The sequence below is a fragment of the Cyanistes caeruleus genome, chromosome 19 (genome assembly GCF_971803275.1).
Source record: "Cyanistes caeruleus chromosome 19, bCyaCae1.hap1.1, whole genome shotgun sequence".
In the NCBI taxonomy this organism is placed as follows: Eukaryota; Metazoa; Chordata; class Aves; order Passeriformes; family Paridae; genus Cyanistes; species Cyanistes caeruleus.
Genome location: NC_141719.1, coordinates 3,120,013 through 3,140,888, shown reverse-complemented (window position 1 = coordinate 3,140,888; position 20,876 = coordinate 3,120,013). Strand labels below are relative to the sequence as shown.

General features: G+C 40.6%; 2 protein-coding genes across 2 annotated transcripts in view; one reads left to right on the top strand and one right to left on the bottom strand.

Annotated features, from left to right (window-relative positions):
• Positions 1–20,876, top strand: part of TBCD (tubulin folding cofactor D) — a 114,636-nt gene that overhangs the window by 22,839 nt on the left and 70,921 nt on the right. Inside the window, exon 14 of the mRNA XM_086857208.1 lies at positions 2,976–3,070. Within this exon, the coding sequence (XP_086713334.1) occupies positions 2,976–3,070 (95 nt within the window). The remainder of the gene's footprint in view (positions 1–2,975; positions 3,071–20,876) is intronic.
• On the bottom strand, positions 5,333–13,597 carry ZNF750 (zinc finger protein 750). The gene is made up of 3 exons (XM_023938489.2): positions 13,518–13,597; positions 7,434–9,066; positions 5,333–7,018 (listed from the first exon to the last, which is right to left on the bottom strand). Exons 2-3 carry the CDS (start codon positions 8,855–8,857, stop codon positions 6,310–6,312), a joined length of 2,133 nt encoding a protein of 710 aa, XP_023794257.2. The 5' UTR covers positions 8,858–9,066; positions 13,518–13,597; the 3' UTR covers positions 5,333–6,309.

Here is a 20,876-nt window from a genome sequence, read left to right as displayed (position 1 = left end):
ACATTACACTCATCTAAAATGTCTGCTTGTGGAATGGGGGGACAACAGTTAGGAAGAAAAAAAATCTGAATCTAAAAATCTGTAGATGTTCTTGCTGTTCTTCTCCCAGACTTCAAAATCTTTGAAGACACAGATGGGTTAAAGGTATTAAATAAATTATTTCTGATCCATCCTCTTGACCCCATACTAAGATAATGTGCAAGGACTGAAGCTGAACTTAAGAAAGATAAAAAAATGCTCAGTAACTTACTACTTTAGAGATTCCTGGTGTGCTCAAGACTCATGTCTTGAGTATAGTGTCCATCCTTAGAAACTCAATAGAACTGGAAGTGATGTTCTGAGGTTCACCAGAGGTGAGACTCAGTCTCTGTGTGAGGGGAGGCTGAAACATGTAGGGAGAGTGAGGAATAAATAGGGTAGAATAGAGATTTATGCACTTGGGAATGGTGTGGATGTGATTGCCCTGGCAGGTTTAGAATAGAGATAGAGTGGTATTATTCACACAGTTAAACTGTAAGAACTTCTTTGCCATAGCACCTTGTGGATGCTGAGAATATTTACCTGAACAAAAAGTGTGCTGCTTGTCTGCAAACTTCTCCATGATCTGCCAGAGTTTGTAGTATTTTGTAGAGTGTTGCAATGTGCTGGTTCTTTAACTCTGGCTGAGGGTTCTGCTGTTGGCTGTGTCAGACAGGATTTGGGGCTGGTGGAAACTCCAGTTGGGGCACACAGAGCTGTGGGATGTTCTTTTGGTGCACTTTAACTTCGGATGTCATGGCTTTGCATTCATGTAGAGCACGTTAAGGACAAAATCATTAAACAAGTATCACGTGTTTTTGTTTAATACCAAATTGCTCATCACACCTGCATTGAGTACCTGAAATCTAAACAAGTGGTTTAGAGCAAGCCAATAACAAAAAGATTTTCTTTATTGGTAAGAAATGCTGGTCATGTGCAGTTTGTCTCTCAGACGTCCCTAGTTTTAAAAAAATATTTGCACATTGATTGTGAGTACAAATTAAGGATGCCAGCTCAAAGGATAACACATTAGAAAAAAAGAATAGTATGAAGTCTGAAAGACTTGCAAGGAAAGTATCCACTTAGATGATCCCTCCACTGTGTTACTGTGATTAATTTAAGAGGTGCTGCTGATCTCAATTATCCCTGGAGCTTCAAAGACCTATACTCACTGTGTTTTCTTTCCTTGTTTTTCAAGTCACAGGGATGAGTAATTCAAGTAGTAATTGAGTGACCTGCTTTCTTCAGAAACACCTGGGAACAAACGTAGGCAAGGACAGAGAGAACCTTTGTTGGATTCTGTGCACTAAATATCTAGTGACCAAAATAGGAATAAATCAGTTGCTCATCACAGGCACTCTGTTACACCTCTGGGGATAAAAAGAAAGGATTTTGTTATATGCAGACATATCAAAAGACAAGAGTCAGGGAAGAAATAAGTGATGATTTGTCACAGTGTAGTGAGATTGCCAGCACAGTTCCACTGGGGTATGAGCCTTGTGTTGTTCAACATACACATAAATAATCCTGGAAAAAAGGGGAATGAGGGGTTGAGGAAACCAGCTGATGTTTAAAGTTGATTTAATGTAGTGAGAGCTGAAAGTGACAGAAAGAAAAGTGTTACAGGAGCCCAAGTGAATTAATAAGACAGTAAATGTCATATAAAATATAATGTCTAATGCATGCAAACTGATGTACTTGGGGCAAAATGCTGCTCACTGTCAAACCCATGAAGCCACTGATCTGTCAGAGTGTGTCAGGGGAGTGCTCAGCAGCTGGCAGGGAAAACAAGACAAATGTAATGTTGGAAATCATTAGGAAAGGAAGAGAAAAAACTAAATCACTGAAAAGTGGTTTAACTGATGGGGCTTTTTACAAGTGGGAAGGAAAAGTGGAGGGGTGTGATTTGCTGTATCTCCATTGTAAACAGGCCAGAAGGAGGGAGAGCGAGCGCTGTTTACGATTCACTCTCTCCCTGGTGCCAGAGCAGGGAAGCAGCAGGAAGTGCATTTCCACGCAATTATAATTAACCAGTGGAAGTCATTGCCACGGGATGTTATGGGAGCCAAAAGTGTAAAGGGAGTTCAAAAAGGGATTATACAAATTAATGGAAGAGAGTCCCTTCAGAGGTTATTAAATAATGAATCCAGGTCCAGCCTCAGCTTGAGCTGTCTCTGTGATTGCCAAGGCCAGGAGGGCAAGAAGGGGATGGTCCTTCCTGCTTCTCTTGGGCTGAGCACCTGCTCTCAGGCCATGTCAGAGATGGTGGTGGGGGAGATGAAGGTTTGATACAACCTAGCCTGGCTGTCCAGCTTTTTATTCCCTACTTCCAATGTAATACAAGATGAACTCTGTTCAAATTTAATCCTGCAGCATGCCACCTTTCCTCTTTTCACTCCATTATCTGCCAGCCCACTAAAAATCATTTACCATTTGGGGTTTTTTTTGCTGTGTTCACTGCAAGTTTCTCTGATTTATCTTTTCTAAAGGTGGATAAAAACCACTATTTGCTTACTTCATAAACTCTTGTAATGGGTTTGCCAGGAATTGCCACTTGAGCCTCTTTTGCAGATTAAGGGCTGCATTTGGCACTAAACTCATTAGTTATTTTGGGTAGGTTCTGTAAATCTGGATCTCTTGCCCATGTACTAGAAAGTTGTTTTCCTTTTCTGTATGAGTTTCAGGTATTGAATCTTCTGTATTGAATTACATTTATAGTCATAAATAGGTTTTTGCTTATTTAACCGTATTTATAGCAGTATTTATGTTGCATAAATGGGAAGGAAAACATGTTCAACCTGTCATTCTTCTATTTTACAAGTCTAGTGGCATCAATAACACAGTAAGAACACACTGGTTTGGGTTAGGGGTCGTTTAAAATGTTAGGAATTCACCATAAGAAATGAAATATTGAGAGGGAAGGCCAGTTTTAACAAAACTTCTTGTTCTGATATTAGTTTCCAGGAAACAGACAACGCGTGGCACGGTGGGTGCCTGGCCCTGGCTGAGCTGGGCAGGAGAGGATTGCTGCTCCCTTCCCGAATTTCAGATGGTGAGTTGTATTTGCTGAATATAAGTTCATGAAATAACAATTTATATTATTAGGCACCAAATGTGTGGCAATAGACTGGGATTTGCTGATGTGTGTGTGCTGGATGATGACTGAAGTACTGAGTTCTGCAGTAAAACATTCGCCCATGGGGATATTTAAGTACTTCTGTCTGAAGCATTGGCTTGGGTGTGCCTTTTTTTACACTTAATAAATATTTCTTTCCAAAATGGAATTAATTTCTTGGGGTTTTCTTCTTTCTTCTTCCCTCCCATGTTCCTTTGTACAGTTGTATAAAACAATTCTGCATGTCTCCATATTGTGTCAGTGTCATTATTTAAGCAGACTATATTAAATAATTGATGACTAACTTGCACTTTAAAGCTAGTAGCTTCTGCTGTTTGTTTATGGTTAAATTTCAAAGGCCAGTTTCATGTAATTTATACATGAACTGTTTATGTTTTAAATGGATTTTTGAAATAGCAGGACGGAAAGAGAAAGAACAGGGCAGAGAAATTGTTTCTTTGTGTGTTCTGTAGTTAACACCATACATTGAATATTACAGAGATATTAATGTATTTTTGGTCAATGCCATACACAGTGGGAATGACAAAAGCACAGTGTAGCAGTCAGCATTCACCTTTGGGTGCTTTTACAGCAGTGTCCTGTTCTAGAATGTTCTTTGGATCCCATCTGGTGCTCCTGTGTTGAATAGAGGATTTGAACACTAAATCTAAAAAACGTTTCAAAGCTGGTGTTTCAGACTAGTAAATTGGGGTGCTAAATCTTTTCTAGTTTGAAGATGTGCTGTAAAATGTGGCATTTAATGCAGTTTATTACTCTGTCTCCATGGAAACAGTTCATGTCCATTATGCATGTGCTGCACGTGAGAAAGTTGTGCAGTGAGCCTTCAGTTGGTTTCCCTTTTTCCATTACTTTTGCCTTTGCATGATAAAGGTGAAACAGTTAAAAAACGTTCAGCTTACAGCTGGGGAATCATGACAGGGAAATCTTCCAAAGGTAAATCTGTACTTCAGTTCTGACAAAACCAAAACTGTGCACCTCTGTCAGGGAATCTGGATAACCTCATGTCATAGGGTTTTATTTAATTCGAAGAAGGTAGATCAGGTAGACTTCACCACTAGAGCTGGCTTTTATAAATAATACTTGTAGGGAGATGGGGGAGAATAAATCCTTGAGTTCTATGGAAGAAACACCAAAAAAGTTTTAATTTGTTCACTTTAAAGAAATTCAGATTAGCAAGTAAAGAGATACATAAGATCTTTTCTAAAATTGTGGATAATGGTAACTGAAGCTTTCTGCTTTCAGAGCTGAGTGAGGCAGATAGCTTGAGGTAGTGTGAAGAGTGGCAGTGGTGACACATGACTCTGTAATTTCATGTTTGAAAATTAGGGATTTAGTAGCATCTGACCCTAAGATTGAAGCTTTAATCTTGGGCTGGAAAGCAGTTCTTTCTCTTTGATCACGTGCTGATGTACAGCTCAGTACCTCATGCTGACTTCCTGCTCTGCTATTGTCATTTCAGTTAATTGGGCTCTTTCTCTTACTGCATTGCCTTTTTTCAAACTCACATTGATATTCTTGCCTCTTGATAATGTGAGAGAAGCTTTTCTCTGTGAAATATTAAATTAAATATCCATGTATCTCTTTTTGTTCCTTACCTCAGAAACTGAAGGTCTGTCATTTACTGTTTAATTACTAAACTTGTTACAGTGCTCTGTCAGAGTTGTTTGCTCAAAGCAGCACAGCACAAAACATGAGTTAAAAAATTCTGGGACTTCTGCATTGTGTTGAATGCATCTCCACTTCTTTAAGTAGGTTTACACCTATTAGTGATGTTCAGGCTGGTGAGGATGTCCCTCAGCTGAGGAATGACAAATGTATACCTGTGGTTTTATGTGAATAATGCTTGTTCTGGGTTTGTTCTCCTTACACTGCAAATTTACACAGGGATCAGCCTTATTTTAGTTGAACTTTTGTAGCAGTTTGGACAAGCTGGACAGCAGCTTTAAGGCAGAGAGAATTCTGAGCTTCATTATTTGGAATTAAAATGTGGATGAATTAATCTGCATAATTAATTACCATCACTGAAGAAAGCTCCTTTTCTTTGGAATTGTTTGGAATTGATTTGGTCCCAAAATTCTGCTTGCCAGTTGAAAGTTTAGCTAGCAATTTCTCGCTAGCTGTTCTTCAGTATAGATAGTGTAGTGAATATATTCGTGTTCATTAATGACTTTCCATAAATTTAAATACAGATCACAAGATTTATTTGAAAAATTGCCAGTTTATATACACAGATATAGAAGTAGGAAATAGTTTATGACTGTATGTAGAAGGACACAGAAACTGATAATGAGTGATACACATGTACTGAAACAAGACCTTCACCAGGAGAGTTTGCCTCAGGTGAAATAAATTATATAAATAACTTTTCAGGCCTGGAGTTTGAAGGCTGCCCAGTGTCTGTCTAACCTCAGTAAAGCAGGCACCTGGATTGTTTATTTCTTCATATTTTCAGTGTTGTTTTCCTAGTGATTTACTTAAATTTGAATGTAAACTGCATTTATTAAACCTGTGCAGGCTTTCTTTGGTTTGACTTGAATTTTGTTCTGAGTCAGTGCAAGAAGAGGTTGCTTACACAGGGTTTGGGGCAGTTTATTTAAAGTGGCATCTGCCTCTGAGTAACTAAATTTGGTCTGTTGTTCTCTCTTAGAGCAGAATGGCAAAGTGCATCCATACACAGGGCAGTTTTTACAGAATATTCTAAAAAGTCAGTTTTAATCTTAAGCTTGTTTAAACTACTGCACAGTGACATAAAAAGGTTTTCAAAGAAAAAAAAAAAGACCAAGAAAACCCCCTATTAGATGAAGTTAAGGCTGAAAAAAGACTATGACAGTATGTTATTGAGCAATATTGTTTCTAGAGCTTAAACATCTTTTAAGAAAAGAAGTTGTAAAAGTTATTTTACATAATACAATTGCAAAAACCCCTTGAAGATTCATCTAATTTACTTTGGCTTTAGTAATGAATGTAAAAATTCACTCATCAAAACCTGAGCTTGTACAAGGCAAAGTTCAATTACTTAAAAATATTAATATAAAATTATGAACATTATTTACAATGGAGAGATTGAATGTATCTTGGGCCAAGCCCAACGAGTGAGGGTTTGTAGAAATTTCATGATGATGCTGATAACCAGAAACTCCCTGGAAGGAGGAGGATTAGGATACTCTTGTTCTCTTCCTTAAAGTGAAGACTCTGCTGCAGTCATTGGGCCTGACCCTCTTAGCGCCTTGCTGGGATTTCACAGATTCTTTTTGGTTTGTCCTTTTTGGTCCTTTCCCCTTTGGATTGCACTGAGTATCCTGAGCATCAGAAGCGGCACCGGCGGCCTCCGCCGGCGCGGCGTGGCCGTCCTGCACGCCGTGCCCGTCACCGTCCAGCCGGGCCGTGCCGGGGCTGTAGGCGGCCAGCTGGCACAGAGCCACGGCCGCCGTCTGCTTCTGCTCATCACAGCTCTCCATGAGCCCCAAGTCCGCAGCCTCGCCGCGCTGGGCCGCGAAGGATTTGTCGCTGGGGTTCTTGGGGCCGCACGGCTCCGCTCCGGAGCTCTCCTTCTCGGTGTTCGGAGAAGCGGCAGCGGCGCTGTTGTCGTGGGATGGGCTGTGGAAGGACGTTTTCAGGCTGGCTGTGTTACAGGAATCCTTTACTGAGAGGTTCAGGGGCATGTCCTGCATTTCCAGGAAGCTCTGCCTGTCTGTTTTGGATGGGGTTTTGTACATGTGCTCATGAGTAGGTCCTGTGCTTGTGTCAGCCTTTTTTGAAAGATTGAGGGGAGCTATCCCCGTGTCTTCCTCCGTGTTGGACAGCGAGCCCGTGTTGTTCTGGCCATCGGTCTGTGTGTGGGAGTCTTCATCAGTGACATTGATGCTGAAAGAAACAAGGAGAAAAGAGAATTCACTATCCCTTTTAAACTGGGGCTGAGGAAGTGGGCAGGAAGAGGAAAAAAATCTAGACTTCTAGGCTAGAAGTACAACAATTCTGTTCTTCCTCCTTTAAATCCCCCAAGTCCCTTTCACCATACCCATCACTGTAACAGAAGCAATTCCCTTAAGTACTCAAACACATTGGAAGTACACAAACACGGTGGAAATTCCTGGTACATTTAAGGAGAATGAGTGGTCTGCTCACTGTAGCACCTTTGTGCTTTGCACAGCTAGTACAGAACATATTAACTCACTGCTGTAAATTTAAATATATCTTAACAGGCACTGCATAAAATGTGCTCATCTGTCTTCACGTGTCCCTGGTAAACCTGACAAGAATTTGCAAAGTGTTATTTTACCTGTTAGGTGAATCCCCTCTCTCCTGCTGTGCCTGTGCACCTTGAAGGGAAGATGGTTGGTCAGTGCTTTTCCTCACAGGTCTGAAGGCCGTGAAGTTTTCTTCTGATTGGTCATACTTGCCCAGGGATGTGGAGGATGACTTGTTGGAGAGGTCAAACAGTCCCTCACAGGTGTGGCTTGTCTGGGTGAAGTTGGTGGGGCTGGGTCTGCCGGGGGAGCCTGTTGCCGCGCTTCCCGCGAGAGGGCTCATTTTGGCATTCTCTCTCTCATTTTGGTCATCCTTAGGGTTACCTTTGGCATGCAATAACGTCATTTCTTTTTCATAATCTGCTTGTTTTTTATGTGAACTTAGAGGGTATTGTTGGGAAGGGCTTAAAGAAGCTGGGTACAGCAAGGTAGTTTCTTCCATCAGATGAGAGTTTTGCTCCCTGTTAATACCAGCTACATGTGAAAATCTGTAAAATGGAGGATCTGTTGGCCTACAAAATCCATATGGTATCGGTGGAGTGGAGTGGTACTGTTGGAACAATCGATAGTGTTCATATGCTGATGGATTTAGGGGTTTTGGAAGTGGCCCAGGGTGGGGAAGAAAGTGTCTTTGATCTTGTGTTCCATAGACAGAGAGAGCAGAGCTTTCACACTCTGAGTTACCTGGGAGCAGGTAAGGTGTGTAGATAGCAAGCCGGTGCTCATAGAAATGGGGTGAGTAATCAGGAATCATTGGTTGCATGTAAGGTGAAATGGAACCAAAGCCTTTCGTGGGAGCAACTTTATGTGGAAATTCTGGGAGGAAAGAACCTGCCTTCCACGGGTGAGCTGGTGCGTGAAACGCAGACTTGGTGTGAAAAGGAGAACTTTTGCTAGAGAGGGAAAGGATTTCAGATGCCTCAGTAATTTCTGGGCCTTTGCTGTCTCGGTGTTCTCCGACGGGAACGAAGGCCGAGGGCCTCACCATGCCCTCCATCAGGGGCTGCACACTGATGGCACCTTCTGCTGCGGAGCTGGCAGGGCTTAATTCCTTCGGAATCGCGGGTTTTTGTCCTTGAATTGCTGCATTTGTTGCCTGGTTTTGTAACTCAACGTTTTCCTTGGCATCTTCTTTTGTAAAAGGATATTGAGGCTTTGAATCGAGGCTTGACAGTCCGTTTGTGACAGATTTAGAAGAAGTTGGTTTGACGGTGGATTCGAGCTGATTGATCTGTTTGGGCTCCAGAGAACTGCTCTTTGGACACTTGATGACACGATCCTGCTCGGACACCAAAGTGATGGAGTTTTTGCAGAGGCCATACTTCATGTGGTTAAAGAGATGGGATTTCTCATTGCAGGTGAAGGGGCACTGGAAGCACTTGTACTTGAACGGCTTTCCCGGTGGTCTCGGGATGTAATGAGGCTTCTTGGGTTTACGTTCTTTGAGGAGACTCATTTTTTTTTCTGCTTTAAACAATTAAATGTAATGGTTCTTTATAAAAACTTTCTTGTGGTTGGCTTCCCTCGGTTTTAGCCTCGTGATGTTTCCGGTTTTTCAGGTTTCTAGAATCCTTCTTCCCAGGTGAGGAGAAGCAGCCAGCTCCTACGGTGTCTCAGGGAAGAGGGTGCCGGAAAACAAGGCTTTTGCCACTGGTAGTGCAGGAACTGAAACACAAAGTTTAAAATGAGCTGTAGTGGAACATTGGAATTAAACACAAAGTAGTGTCTCCTCTCAAGAGCATTCCCCCTCATATTGCATATGTTGTGTTAGTTGGGTTTTTTAACACAGAACAAAAAAGCTGGATGTCAGACTGGAGTTGGATGGACATTGACCTTTGGCATCCTCCCACACCCAAACACAGTCACACAAGTGGCCTAATTTCCAGCAGCAGCACTTGTCACCTGCCTGTGCTGCCTGCTCGAGGGAGTTCTCTTTGAAAGCTGGAGGAACATTCATTCAGAAGATGAAAGTAGAAATCCAGGCGGAGCTGTTGAGAGAGGAGTGGAGTGGGTGGGATGGGAAGAGGCAGGTCCCGGCAGGGGCTGGATGTGGGGCGAGCCTGTCGGGCCGGTCCGGGAGAGCGAGGAGGGAATTTCCTGCTGTGGTGACACAAGGGTGGGGTGGATGGGTCGCTCTTGGGCGGCTGACTGGGCTCTTTCTGAGACTGACCAACCCCTCTCTTCACTGGTGTGGCGTTTCCCAACAGCCCAATCTCAATGGATGCCTCAAAAGTGCCCAATCTCTCGAAGGATAAAACCACACTGATTTTCTTCCTCTTCCTAATTCAATTAAGAGAAATGAGCACTGCAGTGTCTGACTAATGGAATCCTCTGCCTGATAAACACATTTCCCATCCTCCTTCTGCGTCGCTCCTTGCAGATTGCACGTAGTTAACACGGGCACCCGAGTGTATTAACTCGGGGGGGAAAAGTGTCTGACAGTAATTGATTTATAGGGGAAGGATCTATCTGCCTTTCTTTGTAAAAACGAAGGTTGTGGATACTTTATCCAGCCCAGTGATTTGCTGGGTAGATAAGTCAGGAGGGCTTGTACCGGCTTGTTCCATTATGTTCACTGATTCTGAAGGCGTGAGAAACTCTCGGAGTCAAGTTCTCATGATTTTATAGGATGTGTTATGGCAGAGATCTAAAAACTGATGATTTCATCATGAACTACAAGCATCATTATCAAAATGATGACTGTTGCAAAACCACGTACTGTATCTATTGTGTTACCTGAAACTACAGGAATACTAATTGGAAGGGTGACGAGATAGCTCCATTTTTTTATTTTTTTTTTAAAAAAAAGCTTTTTACATAGGAGTTTGAATTAGTAGTATTAAAATACTAAGTTTATGAAAAGAATTGCTGGTAATTATGTGCTGTGAGATTTTAGTTCAAGTAGGGATGTTTTGCATTTCTTAAATCAGAGATTATTTAACAGAAAATGACAGGCGACACATGATGAAAACTGAAGGGAAAGCTACAGAATTGCTGCTTGGCTCATCAGGTATAGTAATTCTAGCAAATTGTATGAAATGTTGTTTCTGATGTCAAAGAAGTATTAGTTTTGTTAAAATAGTTATTGTGAAGGCACTCTTAAAAATGCAAAGCTGCTCTGCAGGTAGAAAAAAATAATCAAGCTTTATCCTAAAATTAACAAGTGATTAAATGTGCTTCAGATTAATGAAAAAGAAATTTCTAGAGAAGTAGCTTTTTGGTTTTCAGGTTTTAATGAGGTTGTCTGAGCTGGATACTGATACTGAAAGAGCAACAAGGAAAAATTCATCAGCATGTTAAAGTCTCATCACTGGAGTATGAAATGGCAGTCCAATAAATTTTTTAAAAATCACATGGTATTTTAAAATATTTTAAATAACAAGAGCTAGAAATAGTTTGAAATATTAAAAATAACATTTTTACATTAAAAAATAAGTGAATGAAATACTGAGACATAGGAGGAGAGATCAAGATAAAGAACTGGGCTTTTTCTTCTGCCTTAAGTGAGCTTGTTGCACTTATTTTTAACTAATGATGTGTAACTAACTTGGAAAGTTTGTAATGGACTCGATCAAGTCAGTTTGTACCTGTTATTCTTTATATCTTCTTGGAAGTGCTTGTACTAATTATTCTTGAAAAAAATAAGATATTGTTGTCAAATCTCCATCGCTTTCTTAGGTGAAGCATTTATGATAACGTCCGAATCTGCATTCAGGTGCAGCATTTATAATAAAGGAATGGTAATTAGATTTCCTTGTTCTTCCAGCTTTCCTTTGCTTCATAATGAAAATTCCTGTGTGTCCTGTCCTCCCCCCTCTGACTTTGTACTTGGTATTTAACTTTGATTCAAGTTATTCCTGTTGGACAGAGTATTAACTATCATTTCTTAACAAGATAAAATGCGTTGTTGCAGTTTTCATGTTAGAAATTTCAAGCCTTGGAGCTCCTCTGTCGTGGGTACAGCAGGAGAGCATTCCAACAGCTTTTTATTTCTTTCTATTTAGTTTGTTTTGATGGCTCCAGAACCTGCTGCTCTGTCTTGTGAGGTGCAGAGAGCAGCTCATTTTAAAGGGTGTTTACCTTTCCTAAACTTAGGTCATTGCCAGCCAGGTGAATGTTTTCTTTCTCTCTTTTACTATTTAATCCCTTTCTTTCTTATGGTTTAAAAATACCAGTAATAAAATATTTATAAAGTTAGACAAGTAGGATAATTCCTCCTCTGGTCTCTAAGACACAGGAGTATCCGGCAGAGGGACATATTTTATTATTAAAAAACATTAAAACTATTTGATCACACAGTCAAAAAGGACATTAATGGTTTAAAATAGGTGTAACCAATTAAAACTGTCCCTATATAAATAATGTTACAGCTGTACAATGTATGTTTTGTGCTGCCAAAGTTAGAATTTAGTATTGAAAAGAAAATATCAAAATAAGTAGTTGCTTTTTCCTTTAGCTTCAATGCCATCACTTGTGATATCGTTTAAAAAGGGGGAAAAAAATACCTTCAATAGCAGGATAATTTTTATGTAACTTTGTTTCTTTAGTTGTGAATTTATTTCCTGTAGACCTGCTTGTAGAAATGCAGCTGGTTATATATTATTATAATTTTCTAGTTTTGAAATGCAATAGTGTTATTTATTTATATTTTTACTGAAAACAAGTTATTCAGATAATCTTGATTAAACTTGAGGTTATCTTAGTTGTTTGTTTTTGTCACTAGTAACCTCCTCATGGCTTTCGAACCTGTCGCCCTTTCCAGCCTGACACTGAGTGCTCCAAGTTTCCTTCCTTCTATTTTTAAAAGCAGGTTGTTGCTCCCTCCTCGCCTTTAACCTATTGGCAGGTTCAGAAAACAGGAATGTAGTTGAACATTGTGTGTAAATATATAAACAAAAAATGTCCGTGGGGATAAGTGTATACACACATATGCACATGTGTATTCATACACACACATAGATATGTGCATATATATCTGTCCAGGTTGTTTTTTTAGGGTTTTAAGTAGTTTAAATTGTTTAAGATGCCCAGTTGATCAAAGAGGAAATTTCAAAATGTCTTTTATTACAAGCAGGGACAGTAATTACATTTCTTTTTAGGACACTGCTTCAGCAAAGTACGTAACAGCTGCTCATGCCCACCCCATTATTATTGCAGGCTCCTTCTGGTGATGTGGAGATCTCTGACCAGGAGGACTCACTGGGGTGGAACATTTTGAAGGACATGCTATAATTAAAATATTGTGATGTGGCATTATTGCATAACCCAAGGACATGCCATTGTCACCTACCCAGGGTGTTGCAAGAACAAGATTTGTGAGTTTTATTCTAGCTGAGATTTTCCAGCGATTAACCACCCCTCCCTTCTAAACTTCCAGGTCCTTGAAACTGAAAGATAAATTTTAATGCAACAATTTGTTAATTAGGAGGAAACAGGGGTGAGAAGGGTGGGCTGGGAGGGCAGTGTGTGTGTGAGGGACAGACCCACGGGAACTGCTGTGTGTGTGTGTGTCCGTGTGTGCCCGAGTGTGTGAGAGGAAGCTCAGAAACAGAGATTAAACCACTTGATTAGGCAGCGTGGGTAAGAAATAAAAATCTTTCTACATACCAAGTTAATAAATCAATGTCTTAATACACTTTAATTGACTAGAAAATAGAAAATTATCCAATTTTCTGCTAAATTTCCAGAAGCTGGAAAAATTAAAAACACAAAGCTGGAGCACATTATTTTCATACAAGCTTTTCAGATGAACCTGACACGAGTCTAGGAAACAGAGCTGGCAGAGCAAACACAGCAATTTTAAGCAATACATCTTTTTGTTATACTTCTATATATTAACTCCCTGAATAAAAAATAAAATAAATAAAAGGTGCTGAAAACCCTTTGCACCAACCAGAGTTAATTAATGTAAAAACTAGCAGGAGTCAGGTTTTCTCTCAGACTGAAATATTCCCCTCTCCTGTTGAAACTTTCTGTTGAAAGCTGAGACCGGTACCGTGAGTGCACCTGCTGGAGTAACCCTGGCTGCTGGGACAGCTGGGAACTGAGCACCTCAGATTTATCCCTTAATCTGAGCAGGTTTCATTTCAAGAAATGCTCTAAAGCAAGGTACTCACCGGGCACTGGGGTGTCCGAGAGCTGCCGGGCGGGCGCTGAGCTGGAGCTGTCACTGCTGGGAGAGCAGTACCTGTTCTCTGCCTGAGCCCTGAGTGAAACTGCAGGAGGCTGTTCCAGGGGAGGGACCTGAGCGTGTAGGAGTTGAGCCCTCGGGGTGTAGAGATGCACCTGATATTACTCCAGCCTGCAGCTACGATTCATTTGTTTGCGTCCACCGCTCTCATTGAGCATTACCTCAGCATCTCGGCTATCGAAGAGAGCTCCCTCGCTCCGTGCCCTCCAACAACCAAGTTTTGCTCTCAGCTCTGGTGGCTGTTCCTCTGGCAGGCACTTTGCAGTGTGGGGTCAGAAGTGGCTTAGTTAACACAGAGGATATTTAAGTTTTGTATGAGTGACTTGTGGGCAACAGAACTGACTGTATGCAGGGGGTAGCACAGCTTAAAGAATAATTTTGTTCATTTATTAGAGACTGGCTTTTTTATTGAATGCCTTTGTAGCTTTAATATTCTTGCTTTTTTTTTTTTTTTTCTTTTCTTTTTTTTCCTCCCCCTCTTCATTTTTATTTAAATTTTTGTCCTTCATGAGTCTCCTTTCTGAAGGCGGGACTGAACTAACTCCAAGCTTGCTTGCCACAGGAACCTGCCAAAGCTTGTCTATAATCGACAGCCAAATGTACAGGTCCTGGAAAGGGAAAGGAGTCACTGCAGGAAAGATTGATTGACATGGTTGTGTGTTTGCTCAGGACCTGTGAAATCCAACAGTGAAATGGCAAAGTCAACTGCTCACCCACTGATAAGTGTTGGGACTGGCTTTTAGTTGTGTTTTTTATTAGAGTTTGTAAATGACAAATTTCTTGGTGCATGTGCCAGTCACCTGGTGACATGGCTGAGCTGTTCAGTGAAATGATTTCCTCTCACACACAGGCTGGCAGAAGGAAAATATTTTGATACTTGTAGCTCTGTCCTAAACCACTACACAAAGCTACTCCTGTTAATGCATAAGCAAAGGGGCTTTTGGCTGCTAATTCCAGTGTTACAGAAATGATAAAACTTCTGTTCAAAACTGAACATGAGAATCTTCTTGTTTTGTCCACTGCTGTGTAGGTAAGACAGCTGCAGATTATCAGAACTTTCAAATGTATGATAGATTTTATAGTTGGCAAAAGTAAGAGTTTTTGGAATGAAAATTACTAAGGAAGTTGTCACTACAAAACCTGTTTAGAGAGTGGATAAAAATTGTTTGAAAATCAGTCTTTCAGGCAGTGTCTTAAAAATAATTTTAAAGGTGTTGCCTTTGGTTTGTTGGAATTATTTACAGACATCTACTTCACTATGTGGGTATAGAGGTCACCATGCTTCCTCCTGCTGGGCTGGTGTAACTTTTTGGAAAAAAATTCAAATTCTAAGCAATCACTGATTTTAAGGTAGAAGAGTGTCTTTTGTGGTATGTTTTATTTTTCCCTTAATTATTTTATTATTATTATGTTTCTGTAATGCAGCATAGCAGTGTAAAAGGTGTAATTTTACTGTCACATTACTCTCTAGCTGTTCATAAATCCCCTGGGTTAAGATGGGATAAATTCTTCCATTTAATTGTAAAATATTTTGAATAAAAATTTATGTATTAGAAATTTCTAAGGGAAAAAGGGACAAAGATTTTCCAGTGTCTGTATTCAGAAATGTCTCTAGAAAAAAAAATCAATTTTTGGCATTTGGAGGAAGGTGTTGGACTCCCTCAACAGAGCTGACTGAGCTGGGATAATAGACAGTCAGAACTGGAACTTTGATTTTATTTTCCCTCCTTCTCCCCATTTCCTGGCCTGGTATTTGGAGGGGAGATGTGATGTCCCATTGCATTGACCCACAGGAAATGTTTTAAACTCAGCTGCTTCCTGGAAGCTGCTGTTATCAGTCAGCTCAGTGCAATCAGCTGCAAGCCAAGTAGAACTGGAAGAAAAAGAACAGCTCATGCAAATTCTCCTTTGCTTGGGCTTTGGATGATATTAAAAATCCAGAAATGTGGGAGAAAATGCATTGCTGGACCCCAGAACAGGACCATGAGAACTCCTGGTTTTTGTGCAGACTTGTTGAAATACTAAATCCTGATTGCAGTGATGTTGTTTCCACACTTATTTTTATCTCCCTCTATCACATCCTGAGTGTCCTATCAGTGACCCCAGTCCCTTGTTGGTAGCACTTTCTACATTTACCTGAGCAAAGGTCAAATTAATTAAGAGCACCAGGACTGACATAGTAAAATTTGGATTTATTGATATGTTTCTGCCAAGTTGCCTTTTTAAAAAAATATTATTTTTTTTAATCTCTGTGGGGCTGAAGCTTGGGTTTTTATCTTGTTTGCTGTAGAATACACTTCTTTATTATAGGTTCTTTTTAAAATTCAGTATTAAGTAAGTGTTGTTTAGCTGTGGTTGAATTTCTTGGATTTAATTACTGTAGAATAATTTGGTCATTCTCTAAATGTTACAAACTTCCTTGTATGAGCTTTTAGATGAATTTTTTGGCTCAGCTTTAGCACTAAACCGAAAACAAGATGTGAGTTGCAGAAACTCTGGATCCAAATGGGGTAAACTTGCCCTGATCTGGATACACTTCTCATGTCATTTCTGTTTTCACCCTCAGAATTCCCTTCCCTGGATGTATCAGTGTGTGCCAGGTGTTGCCAGTCAGTTTTCACCTCCACATTAATCAGAGAGTTCTTGCCCTTCTGCTCTGGTGCCAGGACTGGCCCTGCTGGCTGCCCTCAGGACTCCAGTGCTGCTCCCAGGGGATGGCCACTGGTTTTCCATCACCAATAACTTTTCCAGGTCTTTGCAGAAGTTCCTTACCAGTCTGTGAGCTCATTAGTTATTCCAGGAGAGCAGCATGATCCCAGGTAAATGTGGATACTGGTGGACACGGAGCTGGTGAAGCTTCCCACGTACAGGAACCGCCTCAGAACTGCAATGTTCACCTGTGCCACCTTAGCTGTGTCTGGATGTGTGGCTTTGAGCTAAGAAAGTCCTTTTTTCTTTCTGGGATCACTTGAAGCGAAGTTATTGAAGGATTTGGCTCTCAGCATCAGCAAGTTTGGGCTGGGTTGTTCCACACCATTCCCAGAAGGGGGCAAATGGATGTGAATATAAATTGCTGTAACTCACACCGTGCCCCGAAACATGACGTGATTCTCGTACAATATTCTCATAATTATTTTTTTCTATCCCATATGAATAGTTATTAGTCTTAATGCTTTTGGAATAACACCTTTGAAATGTGCCTTTGTTTTTCATAACAATCCAGTCCCTGACTCTGGAGATACGTCTGGGCAGATTACTGTGCTGGTGTTGGGGAGCTACTTGTTCAGGGTTACTGGAGCAAATTACTTGTATGGGAAAAGAATAAAAGCTCAGCAGTTAATAGCAGCTGCAGATCCCATTTTTAGATATTCATTGTGGCCTGTGCTGTTTGGTCTGGAGCTAGGATGATCTTTCTTTGAGTTCCCATCCTCGCCCTTAGGCAGTGCAACATCTTGGGGGAAGTGGGAAACAGCAGGAATTGGGACTGTAGGCAAAGGGATGAACTGTTTATAAGGGAGGGTTTTTAATGGTGACTCTTTTCCCTGTCAGTCATTCTCACAGGGATGCAAAATGCACCTTCAGCTTCTCCTTGACTCTCTGGTTATAATTCTCTTTCCAAGTGTATTCTAAAAGTGATTTTAATGGTAAATATTTTTTCTGCTTTAGTTTCAAAACTTACACCACATATTCTGAGCCAGTTTTCTTGCCTCTATGATAATGTTTCTAACAGAATCCAGCAGCAGGACCAGGATTGTGCCATGTGCAGTTCCAAGGTATATAAACTCACTTTTCTTTGAGCCATACCTGGTGTGGGGCTGCTGCAATGCTGCTCTCACCAGAGAGCAGGGAGGCATAGAACAAATATTCAGACTCAAAATACTTATAGCTTTCAGTTATTTTCTGAAACATGCCAAGTTTTATAAATATTTATATTATTAATATATGTTGTTTATTGTTTCAATAATTTTTTTAAATGGGGAATATAAACCAGCAAGTACAAGCTGATGTTTTATTTTATTTCACTGAAAAACACTGATGCTGTGGTTCATGAGTTGCAGCTTGGTTGTTTCGGTTTTGCATTCAATGTTACATGTCAGTATTTAGCTGTAAAATTTCTGTTGTTATTAGAAGGGATCATGCAGCTTAATTTGCACATTGGAGAAACTTTTTTAGCAAAGTAGCCCAGAGTTTACTAAAATCTCATGAACTGATGATGGATTTGTGTGTGATTCTACATTTGGACTTGCAGCACACCAAAATGAAATATTCCTTACTCTATGTGTATGCTAGAACCAAAACCTTCCATTTCAGTGTGGTTTCAGTATGATTTCACAGCTTTTGTTTTGTGCTGTATTTGTGGTTTTGTAGGCTTCAGACTATTATTTATAGGGTTTTTTTTTTTATTTAATTGGGTGGGGATAAATACTAAACAAACAAGAGAATCCTAGTTTACTTGAATTTCTGGTTTGCTTGTGAAAGGACGTTATTAAAATTTCTCTTGATGACAGCACAGTATAAACTTTCTAGCTAATAAGGTGTGTCATGTAGAGGAACATGAACCTTCCTGGGCGTTCTTAACGTCTTGGTGGTGAGCTGAAGAATGTTCTGGTGTCACTCTCAAGGACTTGCTGAGCTCTGAGTAGTCCCAGCTGCATGTGCTGAAAGCCAGGGACAATCTCTCAAATATAATCTGTATTAGTGTTTCATCAGGAAATAATGCTCACTTTGCATTATGTGATCCTGTTTCTGCTATAAAATCACCCGTGTGTAATGTTCAGGTTGGAAGTATTTGTATCACTGGAGAGTAAGAAAAGGAAGCCAGGGAAGGCAGATTGGAAGAGCCCTGTGGTTACACTTGCAGTGAATTTGTGCTTATTTTGGGAGGATTCCAGCCAGGAAGATGTTACTTGTAAGCTTCCTGCTTTCTTAAATATCCTTACCCACCCATTGATAGGGAATAGACTGGGATAGTCCAGCAATCCCTTGCTCCTTTTTAAATTGTGGCAACAATAAAAGCAACATTTGAACAGAAGGAAATCATGCTGATGGGATCCAGGGATAATGGAAGATTCAGCAGTCTGGTACTGGTGGGTGGGCACAACTAATGTGAATCTGGAATTCGATTTTTTTTTAATGTCAGAATAAATGAAAAGTAGTAATAAAGAAAAATGTGCAGAACCAGCCTTAACTGCTTCTGTTCATTAGTTACTTTCAGAATTAAAGGAGCATGAAAAAACTGTAAGAGGGAAATAGGGAGTGTTGAAGGTCTGTTAGTGAGGGACCTGGGACACATTTGAGAGGGGACTTGGCAGGTTACAATATCATGGGATTCCATGGCAAAATCATGATACTTTTTACATTTTCTGAGAGGTCACACACAATTCTACCAATATCCAAAACCAGCCTGGCTTAGGGACATATTTGTGAATTATTTCTGCTGAATGGTAAGCTCTTGGTTTAAATAGGAAACACTGTTTCTGTCATTTGATGTTTGATCTCTGTTTTAAAGATATCCCATTGTGGGTGTATTTTTGGTGAAAAGTTTGTATGAAATGAAGTCTCTGGTGGTGTCAGAGGGTTTCAAATATGCTCAGCCAGTCTCAACAGCAGATGCTGCAGCTTTGAAGGAGTATCTGTGTACATGTGACTGCTGTACCTGTGATTTTAAATTTCCCTCAGCTTCTGGTACAAATTTCTGGTACAAATACCTTGTTGATTTTCTTTCAATTTCTGTTATTTTTTTTTATTAACTTGGCTAGAATGGATATGTGCTCTGGGGCAGCGCCTAGTTGTCTGTTCCTGGTACAGGGAAGGCTTGATCCTTCAAGCCTTGATCATGTGCTGTTATGGAGAAAAGATTGTATTCCTGCCTATTTTGTCTTTTTTTATCTGAGAGTAGAGGAAAAGGTACTTACTGATAATTACTTATAACTTACTTATAAAAAAACCCCAAAGTCTCCTTTGTGTAGAAAAATTCTACACACAGTGGACAAAAGGGGCATTTTTGCTAGTCCAATCTCACGGTGCCATTCATGAAAAACAAAACAAAAGTGAACCCAGTACTGCTTTCCAGTGCATTTTAGAGGGAGGTTTAACTGAGACCAGGATTTGAATAGTCTTATGGAAATGTATTATGCAGCTTCTTAAACTGGTTTACATTATGTATTTTTAAGGATTACCTTCTGTGTTTTCATATTCCAGAGTAAGTTGTTGATGAGGGATTTGCAGCAGCCAGAGGTTGGAGGAGAGGGATGATGCATCAAGAAGTCAGGCTTCTGCACTGTGCTGGTCTGTTCTGTAGTGGTGGTTAATTGTGAGGCTTTTGGCAAAATTCCAGCTGCTTTTCATCAGAGATACAGGAAGAACTGAAAAAAAAGAAAAAGGAAAAAAAAAAAAAAAAAGATCTACCTGTCTTAGGTGGACTCTTTAGAAAATTGAGAACACCCAAACCTGAAAGGCTGGTTATGGAGGAATTCCTTCTCTCTAACACGCAGGTGAACTTTAAAAGTGATGCACGGTCTTGAAAAGAGCCTTTTAAAAAGTTATAATGCCTATGTCACCGTAATAGTTTTCAAATTAGCAAGGCAGCATTATAAATAGTGCAGATTTATTTTTTTTTCACTAGCCAGCAGGTATGAGCAGGAAGAAATGCCGTGTCTGGAGCCGCAGCGGGAAAGGTCCCTCCCCCAGCACCACTGGGAGACGGGGTAAACACTGAGCAAGGAATAAATGACAATGAATTGCTTCTGGCTTTTTCACCATGGGGTTTATCTTGGTATTGCACAACTTTAGCCTTAAGGCTGGGCTTTCTTGGGCGATATTTCTTTTCTGACATGAAGTGTTATGAGTTTACAGAATTTTTATACTCCTTTAGAATAAGTCATTCATTTGCTCAGTAGGATTTCTCCACAAGCCTGTTCCTTCATGTCTTTAACTTCAGTGTGCTGGTGGCTCAGTCAGAGGCAGAGCTCTGTCAGCTGTACCCCTGTGTGAAGCTCTCTGGTCTGGCCTCAGGTAGGACAGTCCCCAAACCACGGAGTGCTCTGTGTTTCAGAACCATCCTGGGTCAGCTGCTGCTCTGAGTGCAAGCCAGGGGCCTTTGAGCTTTTAGGGCTGCGTTACGTAAGGATGTTGGGATGGACTGGCTGGAATCCCGATCTGTCTGCTTCCTGCTTGGCCCCTGGCCACGCTCCAGAGCCCACACTCCTGTCAGCACCGGGGCTGCAGCAAGGCTACTGAGGGACCTGGCAACCAGAGCCAGTGTCCAGCTCCTAAACACTGCATT